Source organism: Anarrhichthys ocellatus, unplaced genomic scaffold (assembly GCF_004355925.1).
Source record: "Anarrhichthys ocellatus isolate YVR2014 unplaced genomic scaffold, GSC_Weel_1.0 scaffold11, whole genome shotgun sequence".
NCBI lineage: Eukaryota > Metazoa > Chordata > Actinopteri > Perciformes > Anarhichadidae > Anarrhichthys > Anarrhichthys ocellatus.
Window position 1 is genome coordinate 6,724,584 of NW_022280041.1, and position 23,076 is coordinate 6,747,659.

Sequence of the window (23,076 nt, forward strand, 5' to 3'; positions counted from 1 at the left end):
CTAAGTTATATATTACATTCCGTCTGTGCGCCTGTGGTTGCAATATTTATGCCAAATATACTGTCTCTCTCTCTCTCTCTCTCTCTCTCGCTCAAAAGATTCGATGCCTCTTGAAAATGCAACCAGAATAAGAACTGCCCCTTCAACAGTTCAATAAAGGACGGGTAGACTGCTTGATGACTAAACATGCCAAACACTTTTTAGGTGTGGCAGAAAGGCTAAAATGCTACACATGCTTCATCAGAAATGTTTTATCATTTCATCAACTGCATTCTGTGGGTAATGTGTTTGCCTGCATGTATGTGCCAGTATTTAGTTTCTACAATATGTCCTCAAAGAAGAGTTCATGGTCCTTTTTCTTGCCGTTATTCAAGTTGAAAGTTGAAGCTCCGTCTTCTTATTCTGCCACTACTATAATTCCAGCTGTTCATTCTACTGTATATGTAAAAAAAAAAAAAAAATGAAATATGTAAGAAATGAAAAACAAAAAACATGTTTCTGATGACCTTTGAACACTGCAACAGCTGCACATCTCCAGCTGGCAGCAGCCAGCATTCAAACCTCTCAATCATCCGATAGCCAATTAATCACTTTAATAATCCTAATTACAATCAAACAATAACAAGTAATCATGCACTCACTCACCCAGTGCTCCACTAATGAGCCCATGCCAACACAGACCTGGTAAAGCACATCTTTGCACTTGTTTCCTGTCTCAGGAAAACCTTGAACCTCTGAACGTCCTGATGAGAAATAACTGTCTGCCTGCGTTTGAAGAGATTCAGCGTTATCTCTCCCTGGCACTGCTTTTCCATGCACCCCCCCGATGCAAATGGATTTCTCCAGGTAGAGCACTGACCAAAGCTGGCTGCCATTACACTTGCATAAACCAAGTAGCTTCAAAGCCAAACCTTAATATACAGCCGCCATCTCAAATATACAAGAACTACAAACAAACCGACTCCATATTAGCAGTACCGTGATGACTGGTGATGCAGATGCCAACAGACTAGTGAGATACCAGTCAGATTGGGATCGGTTGCTTTTTGTCTTCTGAATAACACACTCCTCATGACAACACCCTGAAAAAGCATTTCAAAAACATGGAAATGAGGGCAAGTTAGACCCTACTAGATCTTGTTTTACTGCAGAAAAAAAGACGGCAGTAGTCCCTGAACTGCATGAGTATAGCGGCTTCCTTTTTTAAAAATGGAAAAGGAAATGAATAAAGAATAAATGGTTTTATTATTCAATACTTGTCAGTAAAACAAAGAAAAACCTCTGATCAGACAACAGTTTAATGGCAATGAATATCTTCCTGTGAGAAATAAAAAATAAAATAAATAAAATGTGCCCATTGGCAGCAATAAAAATACATTTTTCTATTATTACCATCTACCATCTAGCATCTAGCATTAACAGTAAGTGGATCCGCACAGGATTTGTTCCTTTATGCTGGAAGAGATTTCTTCATCCTTACTCTAAAGCAACTATCCTCAAGACAGAGATAACATTACTGCTGTCAGATAATGAGCTTTCAATTCAAACAAAGTATCCTTCCAGGACTTAAAAAAAGATATATTCAATTGCATATGCCTCCTCTAAACTGCTAAATTAGAATGGGTTCAATTGTAGAGGTGACGTGTTTAACCTAAATCAGATTCAACACCCACACAACACATTCATTATGATGCAAACGTGATGAAAACGACCCCTACTCACGGAACAGAGCAACACAATGTTGCACCATGGGCAGATTTACACCTTTAAATCAGCTATATTTTTAATTAATAGATAATCACATGACTGCTTGCACAACATCTTTACTACTTTGGGTCACAGTTCTCATCAGCATCTTTTTTTGGGAGCAGCCGGCAGCTGTTTTTTAGTGAAATGTACTCAACTTTATCAGCACCGATCGGCCAGAGAGGCAAAGTTAGCAACTAGCTAGAGAACATGCAGTGTAGAATTTGCATCTCAGTCAAATCTGTCTATATAGCAGCATGCTGCATCGGTTGTGAGAGCAGTTCAGATTATGTGACACATATTCATAATCAAAGCTAATGCACCGATACCAATATGGGGGAACTGGTGAGCGCTTATGTCTTACGGGGTTAATAAGTCAACCCCTAAAGATGCATACTGGATCAATAAATACTGTATGTTGTATTCACAAAGTTAAAGTAGAATGTAGTTAGTTTCACAAATGTACCGTTTGTGAAACAGAACAAAAAGCAAAAATAATTCAAAATGTTTAAATGGAAAATAGTCGAATTGTTCGAATTTTGTTATTGTATTTAAGTATGTCACAAGCTCCACAATATTAAATGGTAATGAATAAAATAGTGCAGAAGGACAGGGGGGGGCGGGGAAATACAATTTCTGAGCCAAGTAATTTGCATAAACAACAAACTCATCTCAATGTCTATTTCCTTGTAAACATATCAGTTCTTGGAAATATGTATAATTCTGTGCGTAACATGCTAATGCTACATTTCCAGCTGCCAACAATGGATTTACTAAATACAGAGAGTTAAGCACCTGAGACACAGTCATAATTGAACGCCATAAAGTGATGCACATGCACCATAAAACCTCTGTACAGCGACTCACCATGCTGTTGTAAGAAACTCCTGCCAAATATAAAGCTGTTGAGGAAAATGAAGGCTTATGGGGACAGTTGTTGTGCAAAGTGAATCCAATAATGTAGAAGCCATTTTCCCTGTTTATCCACGCTAGCAAGCCCAGGAATTATCATCTCCACAGTGCTGACACTTACATACGCAGCAGTGCTTGAAGCGCTTAGACAACGAGACATTCTTCTTCAGCTGGTGGTGGGGAACTGTGTGGATGTGCACTTGGCTTAAGAAAGTGGGCTACAGAAAAAAAGGTGCGATATTAGGACGAAAAGTACGAAAAGGAAAAATTTGCTAGATACACGTTTATTGTATTATCCTGGCCATGTTAGCAAAAGACAAATCTAGGTCATGGTAACATGAAATCAACATCACCTGCCACCAAGCAACTGAACAACCGTCTCACTGCTCAAGTCACAGCTGGTCTTGACCCATCAATCCACTTTGATTCCCTGTCTGAGTGGTTCTGTAACAACATCAGCTTCACTACTTCTGCCTTTGTTCCTGACAGACAAGACAATAATTCACACTGCCACTGGAAAACAGGCAAGCTGACACGTACGCCGTTTAGGCATTTGAACAAATAACAATGCTGTGTTTTTATTTATTCAAGGACAGCCTCTGCTCAAAACAGCGCAATTACACTAAATGATATACTTTATTTACATAGCACTTTTTAAAGCAAAGTTACAAAGTGCTTCACATGTAGGATAAATGACAACAAAACAAGGCCTTATATTTTGGTCTTATAACCTTCATCAGATGCTAATAAAGGTCTGATGAAGGTCCTGCGCCTGACTCATGCTTTTTTCTTTAATAAATAAATGCAGGTTTTACCAAGTTGTAATTGTCGAGACATTGGCACAGGTGGGTAAAGGCTTTCCCATCACAGCCAAGTGCAGGATTAAAGGACAGGTTTTTATTACAATACTAACCGTTTGGTTTTTTTTGGAGAGTCATTGGTCCCTTTACCAATTACTTCTCCGCATCCTGGCTGTGTTGAGATCCCCTAGTGCCGCACCTACAGTAAGAAAAGGGGGACACATTTCCATAGTCATCATTTCATATAAAAGCGCATTCTGAAGTTCAGCCAAAGCAAATATGAGGCTTCAGCAGTCTTAAGCTAGCCAAACTGAGTGAGTGTCTTTCAGTCTTTATCATGCTAAATTCCCTCCGTGTTTCCTTCCTGAACCACGGGCAAAGGGATACATCTGGTTAGCTGCATTTCCAGAACAAAGAAGTAACAATAAATCTATGTACTCAACTTCCCGGACAAAGATCCAGACTTGATGATCCAATTAATAATTTTGCACAGATCGGGGACCATGCCTTGTTCTTATTTCTTTCAATATAGTTGGTCAAACAGAGAAATTGTTTCATCTGCCAGTAGAAAGAGGAAGAATGAACACAGCCACCTCAGCATACACATACTTGTGAGGACATTTTTGACTTTGTTATGGTGAAAACAAATGAGTATTTTAACCAATATTTGGGTACAACTAGGCATCTCCTTACACAGCCTATCTTGCACTATTCAACTTATTTTGTAGATGTTTCTTAAGGTGTTAAAATAGTTGACTTCAGTGCGTGGACGCACATGACACCCCACAGTCAGTGGGCACGACATGCCTGCCTACATCGAACATTACATCAGCTGCGATAAACTTCACCGAGCAACACCTACGGATCTTTCTGGCCTTAATTCTTCAACAAGGGAATATTCCATTTTATAGCAAAACAGCTTTAACAACAAGGTCAATTCAATAAGGAAAGAGATGCAGCAAAAAACATTTACATTTTTTATTTCGTTGATTTTAGAATCAGTTACTGATTACATCTTACTAAAATGGCTCAAAACAAGAAGATGGTCTAGCCATCACGAGTCGGTTAACACAGTGCAGTCCAACATGCTGGTCGTGATTGATGTGTGTGGGAGTGGACGTATTCGCCTCTTTTTGGATCAAGGTAAAAGTTTCTCTTTTAAATCTCATTCATATGATGACAAAGACATATTGGAGTCAGCCCTAATAGAATTTTTTTTTTCCTTTTTTATAATTTAATCAACGACAACAATTTCCCTATCAGAATATTGGCTGCTTTCCACTTTAGATTAGTTTGTGTCCTAATGAATAGCGCTATAATGATTTTGACACAAACTTCAAAAAAAAAAAGAGTGTATTCAATGTGGTGAAATTAAAAGCTGGATCGATGACTCCCTCTCCTCGAGCTAGAGCGTCTGCTGCGAGTGTGTGTGTGTGTGTGTGTGGGAGCTGGGCCAGATAGACACACCTACTGTCATGTAGGCAAAGGTTGTGTGTGTGTGTGTGTGTGTGTGTGTCTCCTTGTGTACGTGGAACACTGGAAAGAAAAGACTCATTTTTGCTGGGTGTGTTTATTATTAAACTTATTAAACTTGGGTTTGCATTGTTTCTGAAGCTTTGTGTCTTAGCTGCTGTCAATAAAACTCCTTTACAATTGTAACAAATACATATGAATGCCACGTCAAGAAGATTTGATTCAGGTAATCCAGCGAAAATGACAAAAAGATGTTTTTGTTTTCATGCCTGTAAATGTGTCAAATATATACATTCATATGAAGAAGAATCACAGTTCTATTAATAATCACACATACACCTACAGTAGCTCTGTGTTCCTTGATATTTGGGTTTGATCTTTGCCGTGTTAAAACCCCCAGGTGACTGAAAAATCGCTGCAACAAAAAAACAGACCAGCACATATACAGAGACACCACGCAAGGCAAACACTGGAGCTTTGTGCTAAAAAAGCGTCTTCCTTCGACCCACATTGCAGTGGTTCTGAACAGTCTGCTAGTTGCACTCAGTTTTTTTGCACAATATGCAAAATGTACAAACTTCTTCAAAAGTTTATTTCTAAAAGTTCAGTTCATTCATGTTATTTAAAGGTGGAGATATGTTTGGGAGAGTAGTGATCAAACATACAGCTATTCAAACAGACACAAAGAATGATACGTGTCCTTTCTACTTCTCCGGTTTGAGAGTTCTCATGGGTGGGATGGATTTCCACAGAGTTCGCTTTGAAATGAGATCACTGGAAAGCTGAAAAGATGGTGCCGTTTCTGAGATTTTAACATGTTATCCAGATTGGTTTCGGCCCGAGACAAAGACGACCACACATTTGACATTTTCAATCATCAGTAAACTCTAGATGGATTTGAGATACATTCATTACCTTTAGAGAGCCTGGAGTCTAGAGAAGGAACTACCATCAAATATGGGGATGCAAAATTGGTCAATTCAGTTCATGAGACTAATGTTTTGGCTAATAGCTCCGACTGTAATTATGAAAAGGAATTAATCCGACTTTTGAAAGATACAGATAAATGATGATACAGATAAATGATCCAGTTAAATGAAATGATCAATATAACTCTCAGGTCTGTGCTTTAACTTTACTTAAGGAGGTGGAAGTGGGAGGCAATTAGCTTAGTTCAGTTTAACGACCGGAGGCAGAGGAAACCGCTAACCCGGTTCTCTACAAAGTTGAAAAATGTGCCTACCAGCTCCTCGAAAGCTCACTAATTAACACAGTGTGGAGACAAAAATATGAAAATGTCACTCCAGTGCCTTAACCCTAACAGTGAGGGTGCCAGGAACCAGCACAGACATGGGAGTATTGAGCGGATTGAGGAAACAGTAACATTAATCAACATTACATCACAAAATTCCTCCTAGAATCAAACAGTGTAATTTTTACATGATTATGTGTGTACGAATTAAATAAATTAGATACGTGTTAATTCATTAGCTTATTTTTTAACCTTAGAGAGAGCCATACTAGCGGTTTCTCCCTGCTTCCAGCCTTTTATAAGTGTTAGCTAAGCTAGATTAATTGTATTTAAGCTCCAGCTAACATATTCAACAACCATACACAGTGGAATCAATTTATTTTCATAAACTCTAGGGGTAAAACTAAATAATGAGTGCATTTCCAGAATGCTGAAGGACTTCAACTATAACTTAACTCTTTAGTTAGTTTTGTTAGCTCGCTAATGTCAGCTGCCACTGAACAAAGCTAAGCCTCTTCTACACAATTACGTGCATGTATTAGCAACTTGAATTTATGAATTTATGGGCAACTTTCTGTGCTTGTGCAGCAATTACAGCCACAGAAGCCAGCTGTTTCAAAGTCTAAAAATTGACTGGAAGCGAATATTACCTTCCCAGAACTACACATCAGACAAAGTTTGCAATTAGCGTTAGCATACTCAAGCTTTCGGGGGTAAAATGGCCGGAAATTTTCCTCAGGGGAACAGACCTAAAAGGAGAGTGAATATTGGACTTACATTTCGGTGACCAGAAATATGACTCCAACACAAATGCTAATGTTGCTCCGCGTCTGCTGGATGTGTACCGAGAAAAACACATTACATTACCAAAGGGCCTTTTTCACAGCAGATATTTTGATATGTCATTGCAGGAAAAGCACAGGTGTTACTATTAACACTAACGACGGCTCTGTTCCATACAGGTGTTCCATTGAGAGTGGCAGTGAGCCAACACGCGCAATACCAGGGGCCTGGAATCAAAGCAGCTAAATTGAATTGAGCCATTAATAATTCCATTATTTACACCTGTGCTTTCTCTGCTGTGACAAGTCAAGATGTGTTCTGTGAAAAAAGGGCTACTTAGATCCACAGTCTGTCCTGAATTTTAACAAGCTGGTTTTAGTTTGCTCTCCTTAGTTGCCATCAGAGCCCCACAACGATATTACCAGTCTGCATGTCTCAAGTGTGATCTCAAAATATTAAATTATTAGAATATTTATTAGTATACTAATATACGAGCACTGTACGCCAAAACCACCAGACACAGGAACAGCTCCTTTCCGCTGGCTGTCATGAACAGCCACAGATCACATCCAGGTCTCCAATCACATGAAGAAAATGGGATGAGAGAAGAGGCTTAAATCAGTCTCTTATCTTTCTCAAAGTGTCTCACATCAGGATGACTCCTTTCGGCAAATTGGAAGATAACGCCGTGCTGTTTCATTGTTAAATGTCTGTTAGATCCAGGTGTGTTCACTGCTTAACGTTGACGAGAGGACGTATCAGTCATGTCGACATGAAATAAAAAGTAAAAAATATATATACAATAAAAAGTGTCTCTCTTCATCGGGTACACCAATGAGCAAGACGCATATGACTTTACTTTGAAATATTTACTAATTAGTACAGTAAAAATGTCTGATTTTCAGTATGGGTGGAGTCAACAATGCCTTGGACACATACATCAGTCACTGTCTGCAATTATTGAGAAAACACTTTTTATGACACTTCAAATATTCAGTTATTAGATGATTTGAAGTTAGCTCATCAATGAGATTTTGAAGGGCTTTCATTTTGAAATGCTACATCAGAATGTCCTGGTTCTCTCTGAGTGACACCTTGAGGTGGTCTGCTATTAATTAACCTGTCGTGAAATTATTTTGTAACGATACACCATTTTTTGTAAGGTTGTAGTCAGACTTGTCTTGAACACATATGCATCAGTTATAGTCGTGAATTATTGAGAAAATACTATTTATAAAACTTCAAATTTTCAGTTATTAGATATTTTCTCGTTACAAAAGTATGACTTTTACTTTGAAATATCTCTTAATTGGTACAGTACAAATGTCTGATTTTCAGCCTGTGTGGAGTCAAAGATGTCCTGAACACATATACATGAGTCATTGTATGGAAATATTGACAAGAATATTTTCATAGCACCTTAAACATTTCAGAAATTAGCTATTTGAAGGTGCAATTTCAGTCCACGGTTTGTACTTCATAACATATCTTAATTGGTACAGTTAACATGTTTGATTTTTGTTTGGATGTGGTCAGAAATGTCCTGAACACATATATATCACTAAGTCAGATATTAATTTCATTATCTTTCCAGCAACCCTCAAATCAAAGAATAAAGACACAATTCAGTTCACAATTTTCCCTTTATGTTTTATACCTAATGTTAATATAATTCATTTAACCTTATTTCCACAAATGCAATTTGTATACGCTTCGTTGACATCCTATTTTGAAAATCGGATGTTGTCTCACGTTAATCTTTCCACTAACTTGGCAAAAATCCTTCGCTCGCTCCCGATCTGTGCCGTTTGAATGCGTTTACCGTGAATTCCAGCATATAGGCGCACTCAAATTTAAGTGTCTGCTGACTTGACCGCAGTGTTTATATATAAATGATTAGCATTAACACAACACATTCACTTACTGTTCTCTGTCAGCGCGGTTCTCTACTGGCTGCAGACAAGCGGAGCCTGGTGCACTGCGCGCTGTGAAAACCGTCTGCAAATTCTGGCCGCTAGCACAGCTTGACAGCCGTAACGTCAACGCTTTCTCCTGCTGTGGCTTCACCCATGCTGCTCTGAACGGAGTCATGTGGAGGCGCGGCCGCGGTAGGACCACAGAGCGCCAGCAGACCTGGGACCAGCTCACCACCTGGCGCTTAACGAATCGCGCATGCATAAAATGATAAATACAAGGTGACTCCGTCCAATGTAGTGATTCTTCTCTAGAAAACCCACTCAAGAGAGAGTAAAAAAAAATGTACATAAAAAAAGTTACTTGAAAACAAGTAGCTACATGTATCTCACCACCTCAGGCGCACAGACATTGATTGAACATGGTGCAGGTGCTGTGAATTCAGAACATGTGGCTTTGAATGGTGCTGAAAACGTTTATGCCCTTACAATTACTCTGATATGTCTGTGCCTTCGTAAATGTATTCTATGACGATGATGATTTGAAAAAAAAAACCCAAAGAAAACAGTTATATTATAGCTGATCTAATTAGTGAAATCTCTTTCTGCCTCAACAATAATATCACCGCCTTCATGTATTGTGTCCTTACAGCCCTAAATTCAACTGGCTGTTGAAATAATAATAATACATTTTATTTATTTAAAAGGCACTCAAAGACACTTTACATGGTAAAAACAGAAACAATAAAAGCATTTATAATAAGAACAAAATCTATGATTGCTTAGGTCTGGTCTCTCACAAAGCCCCATTTACCATGTGACAAAACCATATGTAACTATGAAAGGTGCTTCCTGCTTGTATATATATATATATTTTTTTTTTTACACTCACTGTGTTCCACCTCTTTTGAATTTGTATCACCTAATCGCCATCATTATATACACCTTTGACTTTGTCCTAAACTAAGGACATTCCCATCAGCTTTAGCTGCATTTTGTGTTTATTGCTAATTGGTAAATGTTAGCATGCTAACATGCTAAACCAAGAAGGTAAACCTGGTAAACCAGCATGTTAGTGTTTAGCTCTGCTGTGCCTATATGTAATATTGTATGCTATTGTTTCTACATGCAACCAATAAAGGATGGCTGCATGATGTGATATCACACTACTTGTTTTGGGCAAAGAAAGAACAATGTGAAGATATAGAGTAATGTAAAAAAAAAAGAGATACATGGTACATGAAAACAAAACTTTCAAATTTGGCTGGTTCCATTTGCAGTCCCCATCTTTGTTCGGCCGATAAAAAGAAATGTGGGAAACAGGTTTACACATCCTTCTTGTTTTAATTTGCAGCTAACTGAAATACATTTTGTTGCAGCCGGATAGAAAAGTCTTTGAGGAAACAGAGTGCGTCTTCAAAAAACAGCAGTAAGTATAGTTAAATGACCTGCGGCATTTGTCAAAGTCTGGCTTGCAATTTATCTTTGACAAAAACAGATGCTATAGATATGCGAGTCGAATGTAATCATCAATGCAGTTCTAAATGTCTATATAATGGATACAAGAGAGGCACAACAACTGCCTTATTATGTAGATGAACAAAAATATGATATTTTCTTCCTCAGAAGTGACAACACTTACATTTAAAGAATGAGTTGACATTTCATTCATCAGATTTTTTTTCCAACATTTGCAAACGCTGTTATTATTTATCCTCACTGCTGCTGCTCACCTCACCCTGTTGTGACTCAGTAGTGCAATTAACAAGCAATTGGCTTGGTGGGACATTCAGCGCCTCAGAGCTCTAATTGTGGCTGTCAGATATATACGGAGGTCAGGTAACTGCTTCTAAAAGCTCTTTCAAGTGCATGATACAGGTTGTAATTTTCTTCTGATTGTGATGTTACAGAAACTTGAAAAGAAGATGGAGGCAAAAAGAAATGGTTCATAATAATCTACCATGCCAAGTTAACAATCAACGACCTATAGCAAGCAATCGCACAGCTGCCAACTCTCACGCATTGACGCCAATTGACCCCAATCACACTTACTCACACCACACTTCTATTCATCGTACATTGAAGTCTGAAATGCATCTATGCGACATTTTTTATTTTTTTTCCCCCACTTGCTTTCACTCGTCAATGCTTTTGTGTGCCATTTGAATGTGGATGGATTTATTGGCAATACATCAAGACAGGCAAGACAATGCCAGCTTTCACTCTGCCAATATGGTGATTCCTTCAGGGCATTTCTTTACAACACCTCATGACTTCATTCACCCAACTGGGATCCAATAAAGTACGATGTGTGAAAAGTGAGATCCTTTGAAGAAAATGTGTGGTTTTCCAAGCAGTGATGTCAGTTTCACTGTCGAGGTGATTGCAAAACATGTTATTGCTAAACCATTGTGACCTTGATTAATCACTTGCGCTATCAGTCGGCACACTAAATTGCTATCAAGCAGCATGAGCTCAGCCACGTAAATAACTGTGTGTCAGCTATCTGTAGACCATTCATTGTGACCTGTCAAACACAGGTGTTTCTAATAGCATTGATGATGACAGCTTGCTGTTTGGGTGTGCTATACTAAGCGGGGCAGTGCCTTCGTTAATGGTATTAGTTCCACCTGTAGTCATGGACAACATCTCACAGTGGCCGCCACATATCAGGTAAATTGGTGTATTCTCTGACACAAAATACACCAATTGACCTATTCGGCTTCCGCTTTAACTTAGGCTGAATTGGTCCATTTAAAAAGGTTAATGAAATGAACAAATGAAATGAAAACCTCCACCTAAGAATGAGCAGATTTGCATCCAGTTACCACAGATCTGGTGTCACTAAGCGGTCTCAAACAATGGCTATTGCTGAGGGCTCATGATAGGCAGGCATAAAAATACAAAACGCTGAGGCTGCCTATAGTACCGAGCTGAGATCTTTTTTCTTCCTCTCTTTCTTGTTTCAATCTCTTGTCTCTTTTACCGTTTGGCTGAGTCAGACCTCCCACACAAAAGTGGCTTATTGTCAAAGTACAAGGGGAGTTTTAGGGTGGATAAGAGGGAGGTAGAAGTAAAGATAGAAATGGTGAAGGGATTTAGTCAGTATCAGCTCTCTGAAAGCAGCTTGAATCCCTTTCTCCCTTGTTGGAATGACTTCTTACACAGTGACCTTCCTTGCTCCCCTCTGGGGGTCTTGATCCATGAAAGGTAAAAGTTCTTCAGGGTCATAGGGCAGATCAACAGCTCGGTGGCATCTACCTGACCAACCAATACCTGTGACACAGACCTTCTCTTTCGCTTTACAGTGACGGGAACAACAATGCAAATATAATCAGAGCATTGCTATTTTGGTGCTTTTGGATCTGAGTCATGTCTTAAAACAGGCAACAGCCTCTATCCCAGTGGGCATTTGATACATTTCATTTCGAGTAACAGCTCATATCAAATTTGATAAGCATGGCGCATTGCCGCCTGAAATGGAGTGCATAATCCTGTAAACAGGACACAGGCAGAGAATTCTGGTTCTATCAGGATGCCGTGTCCTTTTCCAAGGTGCTTCCTGGGCCTAAAAATACTCTCCTTTCCTCTTGGAATCAAAATCACACCATATATTGCTTATTGCACTTGAATGCCTATTAGTCTCTTACGCATACTGCTGTGGGTGTCAGCATTAACTGTGTTCGAGATGTGGGAGTATTAATGATATCTTACTTGTACGGTATTACAGTATTTGGTGTGTGGTCTATAGATAAACTAAATGTGTAAATGAGTATATGATCAGGATGCACCACACGAATCTTGCCCGTCCCATGGGCCTGATTCACCAAAGATGGTGTTAATCAGATGCTGATTGAATCTGAATCACAACACCAGTTTGTGTCGATTCTGCCAAGAATGGATACCCTGCAGCAATGTTTGTAATAGGCCAACAGTGAAGAATTCAGGTCTGCTTTCTTACTTATTTGCCCTTCATGACTCCAGTATGTCTAAAAAGAATGAAAGCTGTATTATTCTTCCTTTATAATAGGCCTATATTTAAGATACAGACCATGATATTTTGCTCAAGGGTGTATAAACAGTGCACTACTCCATCCGTGACACTTATGGGTTACACAGGCCAAGTGTCCTCAAATGCTATCTTTTCAAGGACTTAATTCAGTTACCTTTGACAAAACAGCATGGTTTTGACATTGTGTCATACAAACCTGTGTGTTAAAAAGTTATCCTTAAAAGGTTCTGCAAACTACAGCAGAACACTGCTGACAGAGCTAACTGTGTTAACCTGAGGGGAAACCGGAGGGTGGGTTCGGTCGGTTTTATCAGCTTGAAACCGCTGCATGAGCGCAGGGGCTGAGCGGCGGACGCAAGCCAACCGGTGGGGCATGCACACATTCACTAACAGACACACACGGCCAGTTTGCTGCTATATCAATGCTCTAAATATTGCACAGAGTACCTTTAAGTGCACACTGCTGACTACAATATTTCATCTAGGGCCCCTGGGTGCCTTGGGCCATGGGGAAGTAAGCCATTTGGTAAACCAGCAGTCTTGGTGATAGGTATACAAGTTAGATGTTTATATCTCAGTTTATTACTGCTTGTGCTTAAACTGAGCAGTGCACATTAAAAGACACTGATGTGCATTAGGTCAAAAGCAGAGATGGAGAGACTGTGAGAAACTCCGCAGTGATATTTACTATCCTTCAGCACTATAGGTGGAAAAAAAATCTGCTCTGAATATTAATTAAATTTGATCACAAACATCCAATATCCACGTTAGAACATTCCAGTTTGGGACAAGCATTGACAATCCTGGCCTTGTTCAGCACTGGAGCTGGCACACAGGCCCTACGTCTCAGGCCTTGTCCCACCAGCAAGCGGCGCTTCTGTCCCAGCTCAGCTCTCTGTGCTCCGCTATCGCCGAAAATGTCCATAGAGGATCGAGTTACACTACGCCCCATCTTTAAGCCCCAGTCAGTGGCACTGCGCCGTTAGCCGCAGGACAACAAGAGGATAGGATAGGATACCGGCGACCGGGACGGTAAACGCTCCACACTCATGTAAGTGGTTATTTTCTGACATGTTTCGCTCGAGGAAATGTTATTGAAGATTTTTTTTTTTTAAATACAACAACAACTTCAGCTTCGGCAAGAGTCGTTTTGCAAGCTACAATGTTGCTAATGAGAGGGGAAATATTCGGAGACGCCTGTTGTCGCGGTGGTGTACTCAAACAAGAAAGACGGGATTAAAATTGCTTTTAGTGTTTCTTTTTAAGCTGAAACTATATCCCGCCCCTGTAAGTAACCACCGTAGGCGTTTTTTTGCAAACCCGAAACCAGCAATACTGTGCAACTTCTTCACCGTCTCCCTCTCGGAAGCCTGTTGCTGTGCTCCCTGGATGAGATGGGAAGGAGGAGGAGGAGGAGGAGTTGAGAAAAGCGGATTGTCCCGAACGCTTTGGCGACTTTATTCAAAAATACGAGCAATACCTGACTGGATTTACACATACTTCTGTCGAAGCAAGCGCTTTATTAAGATTAATACATGTTAAATGGGTATACGTTCTCGGCCGACGTTTCCTATTGTTTTGGAGAAGAGCTGCGCGATAACGTGACAACGCCGTTATTAGCTATTTGTGGCCACGGCAAAGCTCACGCATGACTTCACCAACGACTATTTTCGGAGGATAAATGCCGCCGTAAAGCTCCCGTTGTTGTTATTTTGGTTGAAGTCCACCGTGTAACAGGAGCTAATTAGTTCCGTAGGCCTTCTGTGAATCATTACGAGCAACTGGATATGTGCAACCTAAAGAGTGAATCACTTCTGCCCTTGCTTAAGAATATGAACCATATACCTCCAATACATTTGAAAGGACAATGTGTTTAAGGTCCCTGAAAGCAACACCTATAATTATTAAAGCCATATTACTGTAATAGCATAAGAAAACATATAAACCCACTTACATAGACAGACTGCTAAAGCCCAAGACCACAATTGAAGCATAAGCCTGTATGAATTAATCAAAACTAAGTTTATTTTTTACACCAGTACAACAAATGCATCCAATTAATTCATAGTTGTTGGATAAATAACATACACAGCAGCCACATACCACGCTTACAACATATAGAAACCAGTGCTGTGGTGATCCTGTTGCCACATGTACTGTAGCTATTCTATATATGGCTTTTAATTGTCTTACCAATCTCCTTTAATCGTGTAATGTCTCCCAGAGTCATGTCATGCTTGTAACAAAGCCACCACTAGTCGAGTGTGACGTTCCTAAGATGGGAGTTGATGGCCATGACAAAAACACCTTCATACGTTATCATTTGTCTTCAAAGGTGCGATGCTTCACTGATTCTTCTCTGATTCAAACATGTGACAAATACGTGTACCACAAGTAATTAAATGGCAACATGTTTACGTGTATAGTCTACTGATCTGTCGCACAGTATATAAATCAGATGTATGACGTTACGGTGGGTCATGAAAGAATGAGGACCTTCAATATATCTTATATATATTTTGAGCCAAATAGTACAAAAGATAAAAGTCCATATAAACTTTGATTGTAAGAAGAAAAAAAATCTCTGGCCTTGCAAAAAGAAGTCTGACTCTGTAGAAGTCTACGATAAAATAACCCTACTTCTCACTTGATTTTTTACATCATATAAATCAAAACTGTGCTCCACCAACCAATGGGTGACGTCATGGTCACCGTGGTCTGTGGGGAATTCTTATGGGCACTTTTTACTATTTTCTGACATTTGGTAGATAACACAATTAGTTGATTAATTGAGAAAATAATCCGCAGATTAATATATGATTAAAAAAATAATTGTTGCTGCACTGCTATCACGCAAGTAGGGTCTTAAAAGACTGCTGACTGGCAGCAGACATGTCGTGCATACTACTACTGCCAAAGTGCACTGAATGAATGTAAATTACAAATTGATGATCCATCAATAAGAGCATTAGTCAAATATACGGACACGAACAACCTACAGTAGATGTGTGCTTAAACAGACAGGCTACACCATTGCGCTGTGGACTGAGTAAATAGCCTACAGTTCTTCAGCACAATGGTTACTCAGTGATGTTATGATGAAGCATTTTTAAGAGATAACTATGACCCTGATGGAATGGAAATAAATCCATTTTCTCTTTCATGTCGACTTTTTCGAGTAGAGAGGTTTCCAAGAGGCTGGTTCAGAGGAGAATGAGCCCTCCAGCTCTTACTTCCTGTTTGGATCAAGTGTGTTGTGGAAGTATACAAAAAAGGATTTTGTGGCTTGCTATTCAGTTGTCTGATTGTTAAAGCTGGTGTTGGCAACATTGGCGAAACCAGCAAGAGTTAGCACACATTTATGGGCTTATTACATTATATGTTAGAGCTTTGAATTCATTGATTACTGTCGGTCTGTAATAAGAATTCCAACAAATATGCCAAAAAAGGTTTCTGAAGTACATTATCCATCCTAGCTGAAAGAAAAAGACCTACAACATGTGTTGTTCTTTGCAGGCCTTGAAAAAGGGGTACGTTTGAAATTGCTGTTGATGGGGAGAAACCGCATTCAACTGGAGTTCAAAAAATGATAGAAACAATGGGTAAGTAATCACTTTTTTTATACCAAATGCTCAACTTATTTAAGATTCATTGCAACCATAATAAACAAGACAAACATGAAATATATTGCCTCCACACACTAACTGTGCCTTTTTAAATTTGAATCTTAATTTCTTAGATAAGTGTTTTTCTTGGAGAAGGGTTTAGTTTTGTCAATCGGGTGTCCATCTTTGCTGGCTCAGCATCCGTGTTTTGGCTTCTGCTGTGAGTTTCTCTCAACCACAGTTAAGAGGCACTGGATTCAGTTCAAGGCGTGGGGGACCGCCAATGCTGCCATATCGGATTATGTTGCCATATACTTGATTGTTTGTTTGTCCCCATAGAGATGTATGTGTCCCAACTGTCAAACATGGAGCCAAATTGGTGCTTGCCAGCTTATTTTGTTTAAAGCTACAATCAGTGGTCACTCTCAAGACTGGCATGTTGACCATATACTTACTGTATGTCCAACCAAGAGTACTGATGACTGTGGCGTCACATAGGGCTGGGCAATAATTCAATATGATAATGATCAACTTTCAATGGAATTGTATTGTGATGAAATCCTTTATCAAGATATTGTGAATTATTTCATCTAAGAACATAATCAGTAGTTTTTATTTGTCAAGCATTACAAAATAGGCTTTACCTGAAAACATGCTATATCGTGACAGATACCGTTATGAAATGACCTATATGGTGATGGAGGGTTTTGGCCATATCGCCCAGCCCTTGCTCCACACACACCTCCCTTTCCGCTAAATGTTACAGATTGATCAGATTGATCAATCAGATTGATTGATGGATGGAAGTCATGATATTATTGGTTGAAATTGGAGGTACCAGCTTACGTAAGCACACGTCATATTTTGTTTTACAGGAAGAAAAGGTGATTGAAATAAAAATATAAAGAAATAGAGTTTTTGTAAGAAACAATGTTTGCATATATTGTTACATAGGTGGACAATATGACCAAGGATAGGACCTCAAAGGCATTTTTCTAAATTCAATCTCGGTTTAAAATTATTTCTATAGAAGTTTTACCTCATACTAAAAATAAAGTGTATTTGAAAGTACAGAATTCAATATCAAATGTGATACGTTTTCAATGACTCCAACTAGGACTTAAATTTTGATAGTGTCATCCTTATGCTCTGCTCCAGGACCACCCTGTCTTTTGGAACACACGCAAATGCAAACAGATGGACACACACATACATGCCACGCTCGGGGGGGGGGGGGGGGCTCTTCATTATGCTAACTGAGGTGGGGGCATTGAAAATGATACAGGACAAGTGGCGAGCAGAAGAAAAAAAACAACTCGCTGCGACCCCAGTGTTATTGGCTTGTTTACGTCCTTTGTTCGAACAACAAAGCTTCTAAGTGCAAAAAGTGCTTTGGACCTTGTGCACGCCCTATTCGGTTTTAGTCACCGTTGGTGAGCTTCGGAAATTGCTTTATTTTTGTCCAGATGACGTTGGGCTGGCCCTTCCACACTAACAAGCCACTTTGGAGTTGCTCCATTGTGGGCTTATGCTGGGTCCAGCAAGCAATCGGTGGAGGGGTCTGGTTCTTTTTTCTTGTCCTGCCGATACCCATTCAATGCTCCTGTGAAACCCACCATTGACCCTCAAGGCAAAAAAAAGGAAACATTTCTATGCTGAAGACATACGTGATGCTATGCGATTCCTTCCTTCCACCTTGCTTATTTACATGTCATTGTAAGCATAAAGACATATGTTAAAAGGTATGGAATATGGTATATCTTATTCAAAATAAATGAAATTTAAATGAATACATGTGCCTATGTCCAAACACCCCTCCCCGGTCTCACTATCTCTGCCCATGAACTGATAAAGCCTCTATCCTCATCACCTCTCTCCACCACGCCTGCTTCTCCCCGCGTCCACTCCTTCGATCCGGCCGGTGCTGTCACTGAAATATGCGACGGCTTACAGATACACAGCGTGCCTTGCAGGCGGTGGAGCGTCTCCAGGCCAAACTGAAGGAGCGGGGGGAGGTGCCCACCGAGGAGAAGCTCAGCCTGCTCAAATCAGTGCTCCAGAGCCCCCTCTTCCACCAGATCCTGGCCTTGCAGAAGTCTGTCCAGCATCTCAGAGACCAGGTAAACTGAAAATGATGTCACGGTATGCACTTTATGTCCAGGTATTCATAATAATCCAATAAGCACGACGACAGGACTATTTAATCGATTACAAGTTTTAACAAACAATGCAGTATTCATTGTTTTAAGCCTCACCGGGCCTTTGAGACTGTGAACGTGTTCAATTAGAATGACAATGCTGCATACAAATGAGTGATGCCGGGTTCCCAGGGTTCCAAGGCCCCGTGGAAGGTTATGGTCATTTAGAGTTCTGCGTCGTCAGTATATGAGTACAAACGGCCAAAATGCCAGATGGCAGCATCATACTTTGTTAGCACAGAAGTAATATAAACAGAAGTGGTCATGTTTAATGATGAATAAGAGCTTGTCCGTCTATTTTTTATTATCATGATGTTGGATGAGCTGGGGCTGAGGCAGGGGTAATATAAAGTGACAGGCATAGCTCTTGTGTTAGTGTCGACAAGTGCTGGAGTCTTGCACACAATGTAAACAAACTTAAACCGTTGCATTACCTGTATTATACATAATATTTTCTATGCCCTCCACAATTGCCAGTGCCTTTATCTTTCCCGTTCCCTGGGTGACCTCACTGATTCTGTTTTTGGCTCACCCCCCACCCCCTTAAATCCCCCATCCCCAATAGTGTTGCTGCTGTGGCCAAATTGCTGTCAGGGTTCACACGAGCCAGAAATAATATGGGTGCACGAGCAGAGATACTTGGTCTAAGTCAGGAACTCTTTTTCAAGCTGATTCTCTCCATGGAGAATAGAACATTTGAGTGGAGGGAAAGAGCTCTTAAGTCACAGTGGAAAGGGGCCAGGGTAAGTGTTTCAGAAATACAGACGAAAATATTCCAGCTATGCAGTGGGAGGCAGGGATGCTCAAGCTTTTTTACCCCTTGTGGAATTTAGATTATAAAGGCCGTGCTGGCATTTTTGTGTGCTGGTGATTCAGCTTATTTCAAAAGAGGTACATTCCGCCTACTCTATGTGCGCGTGTGTGTGAGTCTGTGTTTGCTGATGCATGCGTTTGTTTCACTAAGCAACATTTATCAAGCAGCCATTCATCACAAATTCCCTTCAGATTTTGAAATGGACCGATTCCATGTTGTTTAAAAACGATAAAGAGACACATCTCAGAATCTGCAACAAGCCGGTGTTTTGTTTTTATAGAGCTTCCGAACCCAACTGCACTTGTTTGTCCCCCTTAAGCAGAACCAATTTGGAGAGAGGGTGTGTTTTGTTGTGAGACAAGAGCCACACACACACACACACACACACACTCTGTCTGTCTTCTGGCTCTGCTAGTTAGGCCTTGCACAGCCCATGTCGCTATGGCGACCAGGCCCCGCTCTCCAATGAGAAAGAGGCCACTGTATGAAGTGGGGCAGAAACAATTTCTTAAATGTGCAAGAACCAAACTGGAACTTTAATCCTCTTAGCCAGGCCCCAGCTAACAAAGCTTGTGCATGAGGACAGCAACTTAGCAGCATGCTATGCTGCGTTAGCTCGACCCATAGGGTTGTGTTTGCAGTCGCAGCACTAATGTGTCCTGTCCAATGCAGTTTGGACAGGACAAGGACTGCAGGGACTGTATTTAAAGGAGGCATAATTTACAGTACATGCTCCCGAAGCTGAAAGTTGTGCAGTCAACTTCCCAAAAGGCAAATGCGGCAGTTCACAAGGACAGCTTTAGCTCGGCGATGCCATATGCCAAATGGAGTGTTTATGAAATGATCGCTGTGTGCTATATCCGTCCTTTTAAATCCAGTTCAGATGGCCATAAACATTATGCCCTTTGGCTAATGAAATTGGAAAAACCCGGTTTTATGTAGTTGTCTCGTTCATGTAATTCATCTGTCACAGAAGTAAAGTCATTGCAGTAATTAAAAGCAAAGCCTAGTAAGGCATCCAGATGGCCAGTGATGCTTTCCCCCTTACCATCATAGAAATATTGTATTTGGAGCCTACTAGTGATTGTTGGAACATCAGCTAAGAGCCATTATACCCTGAAGGATTAGGCTGCCATAGATCCAGCTAATCATTGTGGGATAACAAACTATCCGTCATCCCAGTGGTTTAGACACCCGGACTTCAGCGTTTTGGTGTCTCAAATTAAACTTGCTGAATGCTTACATCCACAGGAGGAATAAATCATGATGATTTTTTTTGGACTTTTAATTGTCTTTGGCTGGATTATCGCCAGTAATCGCCGCTCTCTGCAGGTGCATTTTTGCTGAAATTCAACAGACAACATCACATTTATATTTAGTTATTATGTTGAAAATGCGTATTAGAATAATAAGTCAGTGACACATCTGCAATTTCCAACGTGACACACTCACGTGTTTACTTTTTCCAGGAGAGTGTCCCAGTATCGAGTGGGAGTGACCGCAGCGATCACGATGCAGCAGTCAAACCCAATGGCGGCCATGTTGCCATCTCAGACGTATCAGCTTCTATACTCATCAATGGCAAGACCTCATGTGACGAATTTGAACAGCTTGTTAACACCATGGCGCAGGTATGGACGACTGTAAAGCCAAAGCAATCATTGTGCAGTTCATTTTAACACACACACAAAAGTCAGCACCTCATCTGTAAGCAGGTAGATTTTCTTGATTAGGTCTTTCTTCACTCAAACCAAATATCCGAAGACAGTGAAAGAGGAGAAGTACAGGCTGCACACTGCGTTCTTTTCTCTTGAGGCACTTCAAATAGACTTCTAAAGGCAGCCTGCAGCTTTGATGCTTCAGTGAATCAGCACAGAGCCAAATTGTATGGATACTGTATGTGTATATATATATACAGTGGGTACGGAAAGTATTCAGACCCCTTTAAATTTGTCACTCTTTGTTTCATTGCAGCCATTTGCTAAAATCAAAAAAGTTCATTTTATTTCTCATTAATGTACACTCAGCACCCCATCTTGACAGAAAAAACAGAAATGTAGAAATTTTTGCAAATTTATTAAAAAAGAAAAACTGAAATATCACATGGTCATAAGTATTCAGACCCTTTGCTGTGACACTCATATTTAACTCACATGCTGTCCATTTCTTCTGATCCTCCTTGAGATGGTTCTACTCCTTCATTGGAGTCCAGCTGTGTTTAATTAAACTGATTGGACTTGATTAGGAAAGGCACACACCTGTCTATATAAGACCTTACAGCTCACAGTGCATGTCAGAGCAAATGAGAATCATGAGGTCAAAGGAACTGCCCAAGGAGCTCGGAGACAGAATTGTGGCAAGGCACAGATCTGGCCAAGGTTACAAAAGAATTTCTGCAGCACTCAAGGTTCCTAAGAGCACAGTGGCCTCCATAATCCTTAAATGGAAGAAGTTTGGGACAACCAGAACTCTTCCTAGACCTGGCCGTCCAGCCAAACTGAGCAATTGTGGAAGAAGAGCCTTGGTGAGAGAGGTAAAGAAGAACCCAAAGATCACTGTGGCTGAGCTCCAGAGATGCAGTAGGGAGATGGGAGAAAGTTCCACAAAGTCAACTATCACTGCAGCCCTCCACCAGTCGGGGCTTTATGGCAGAGTGGCCCGACGGAAGCCTCTCCTCAGTGCAAGACATATGAAAGCCCGCATAGAGTTTACCAAAAAACACATGAAGGACTCCCAGACTATGAGAAATAAGATTCTCTGGTCTGATGAGACCAAGATTGAACTTTTTGGCGTTAATTCTAAGCGTTATGTGTGGAGACAACCAGGCACTGCTCATCACCTGCCCAATACAATCCCAACAGTGAAACATGGTGGTGACAGCATCATGCTATGGGGGTGTTTTTCAGCTGCAGGGACAGGACGACTGGTTGCAATTGAAGGAAAGATGAATGCGGCCAAGTACAGAGATATCCTGGAAGAAAACCTCTTCCAGAGTGCTCTGGACCTCAGACTGGGCCGAAGGTTCACCTTCCAACAAGACAATGACCCTAAGCACACAGCTAAAATAACAAAGGAGTGGCTTCGGAACAACTCTGTGACCATTCTTGACTGGCCCAGCCAGAGCCCTGACCTAAACCCAATTGAGCATCTCTGGAGAGACCTGAAAATGGCTGTCCACCAACGTTCACCATCCAACCTGACGGAACTGGAGAGGATCTGCAAGGAACAATGGCAGAGGATCCCCAAATCCAGGTGTGAAAAACTTGTTGCATCATTCCCAAGAAGACTCATGGCTGTACTAGCTCAAAAGGGTGCTTCTACTCAATACTGAGCAAAGGGTCTGAATACTTATGACCATGTGATATTTCAGTTTCTTTTTTAATAAATTTGCAAAAATTTCTGTTTTTTCTGTCAAGATGGGGTGCTGAGTGTACATTAATGAGAAATAAAATGAACTTTTTTGATTTTAGCAAATGGCTGCAACGAAACAAAGAGTGAAAAATTTAAAGGGGTCTGAATACTGTGTGTGTGTGTGTGTGTGTGTGTGTGTGTGTGTGTGTGTGTGTGT

General features: G+C 40.4%; 1 protein-coding gene across 5 annotated transcripts in view; it reads left to right on the plus strand.

Annotated features, from left to right (window-relative positions):
* The first annotated feature begins 13,858 nt into the window (after positions 1–13,858).
* Positions 13,859–23,076, plus strand: part of mpdz (multiple PDZ domain crumbs cell polarity complex component) — a 47,305-nt gene continuing 38,087 nt past the window's right edge. For 4 of the 5 annotated variants that reach the window (XM_031850711.1, XM_031850714.1, XM_031850713.1 and 1 more), the window contains exons 1-4: positions 13,859–13,942; positions 16,408–16,493; positions 18,450–18,616; positions 20,978–21,139. In XM_031850711.1, the coding sequence (XP_031706571.1) occupies positions 16,478–16,493; positions 18,450–18,616; positions 20,978–21,139 (345 nt within the window). In that variant the 5' untranslated portion in view covers positions 13,859–13,942; positions 16,408–16,477. Of the gene's footprint in view, positions 13,943–16,407; positions 16,494–18,350; positions 18,617–20,977; positions 21,140–23,076 lie in introns of those variants that run through there. The other variant, XM_031850712.1, reaches the window with a different exon arrangement.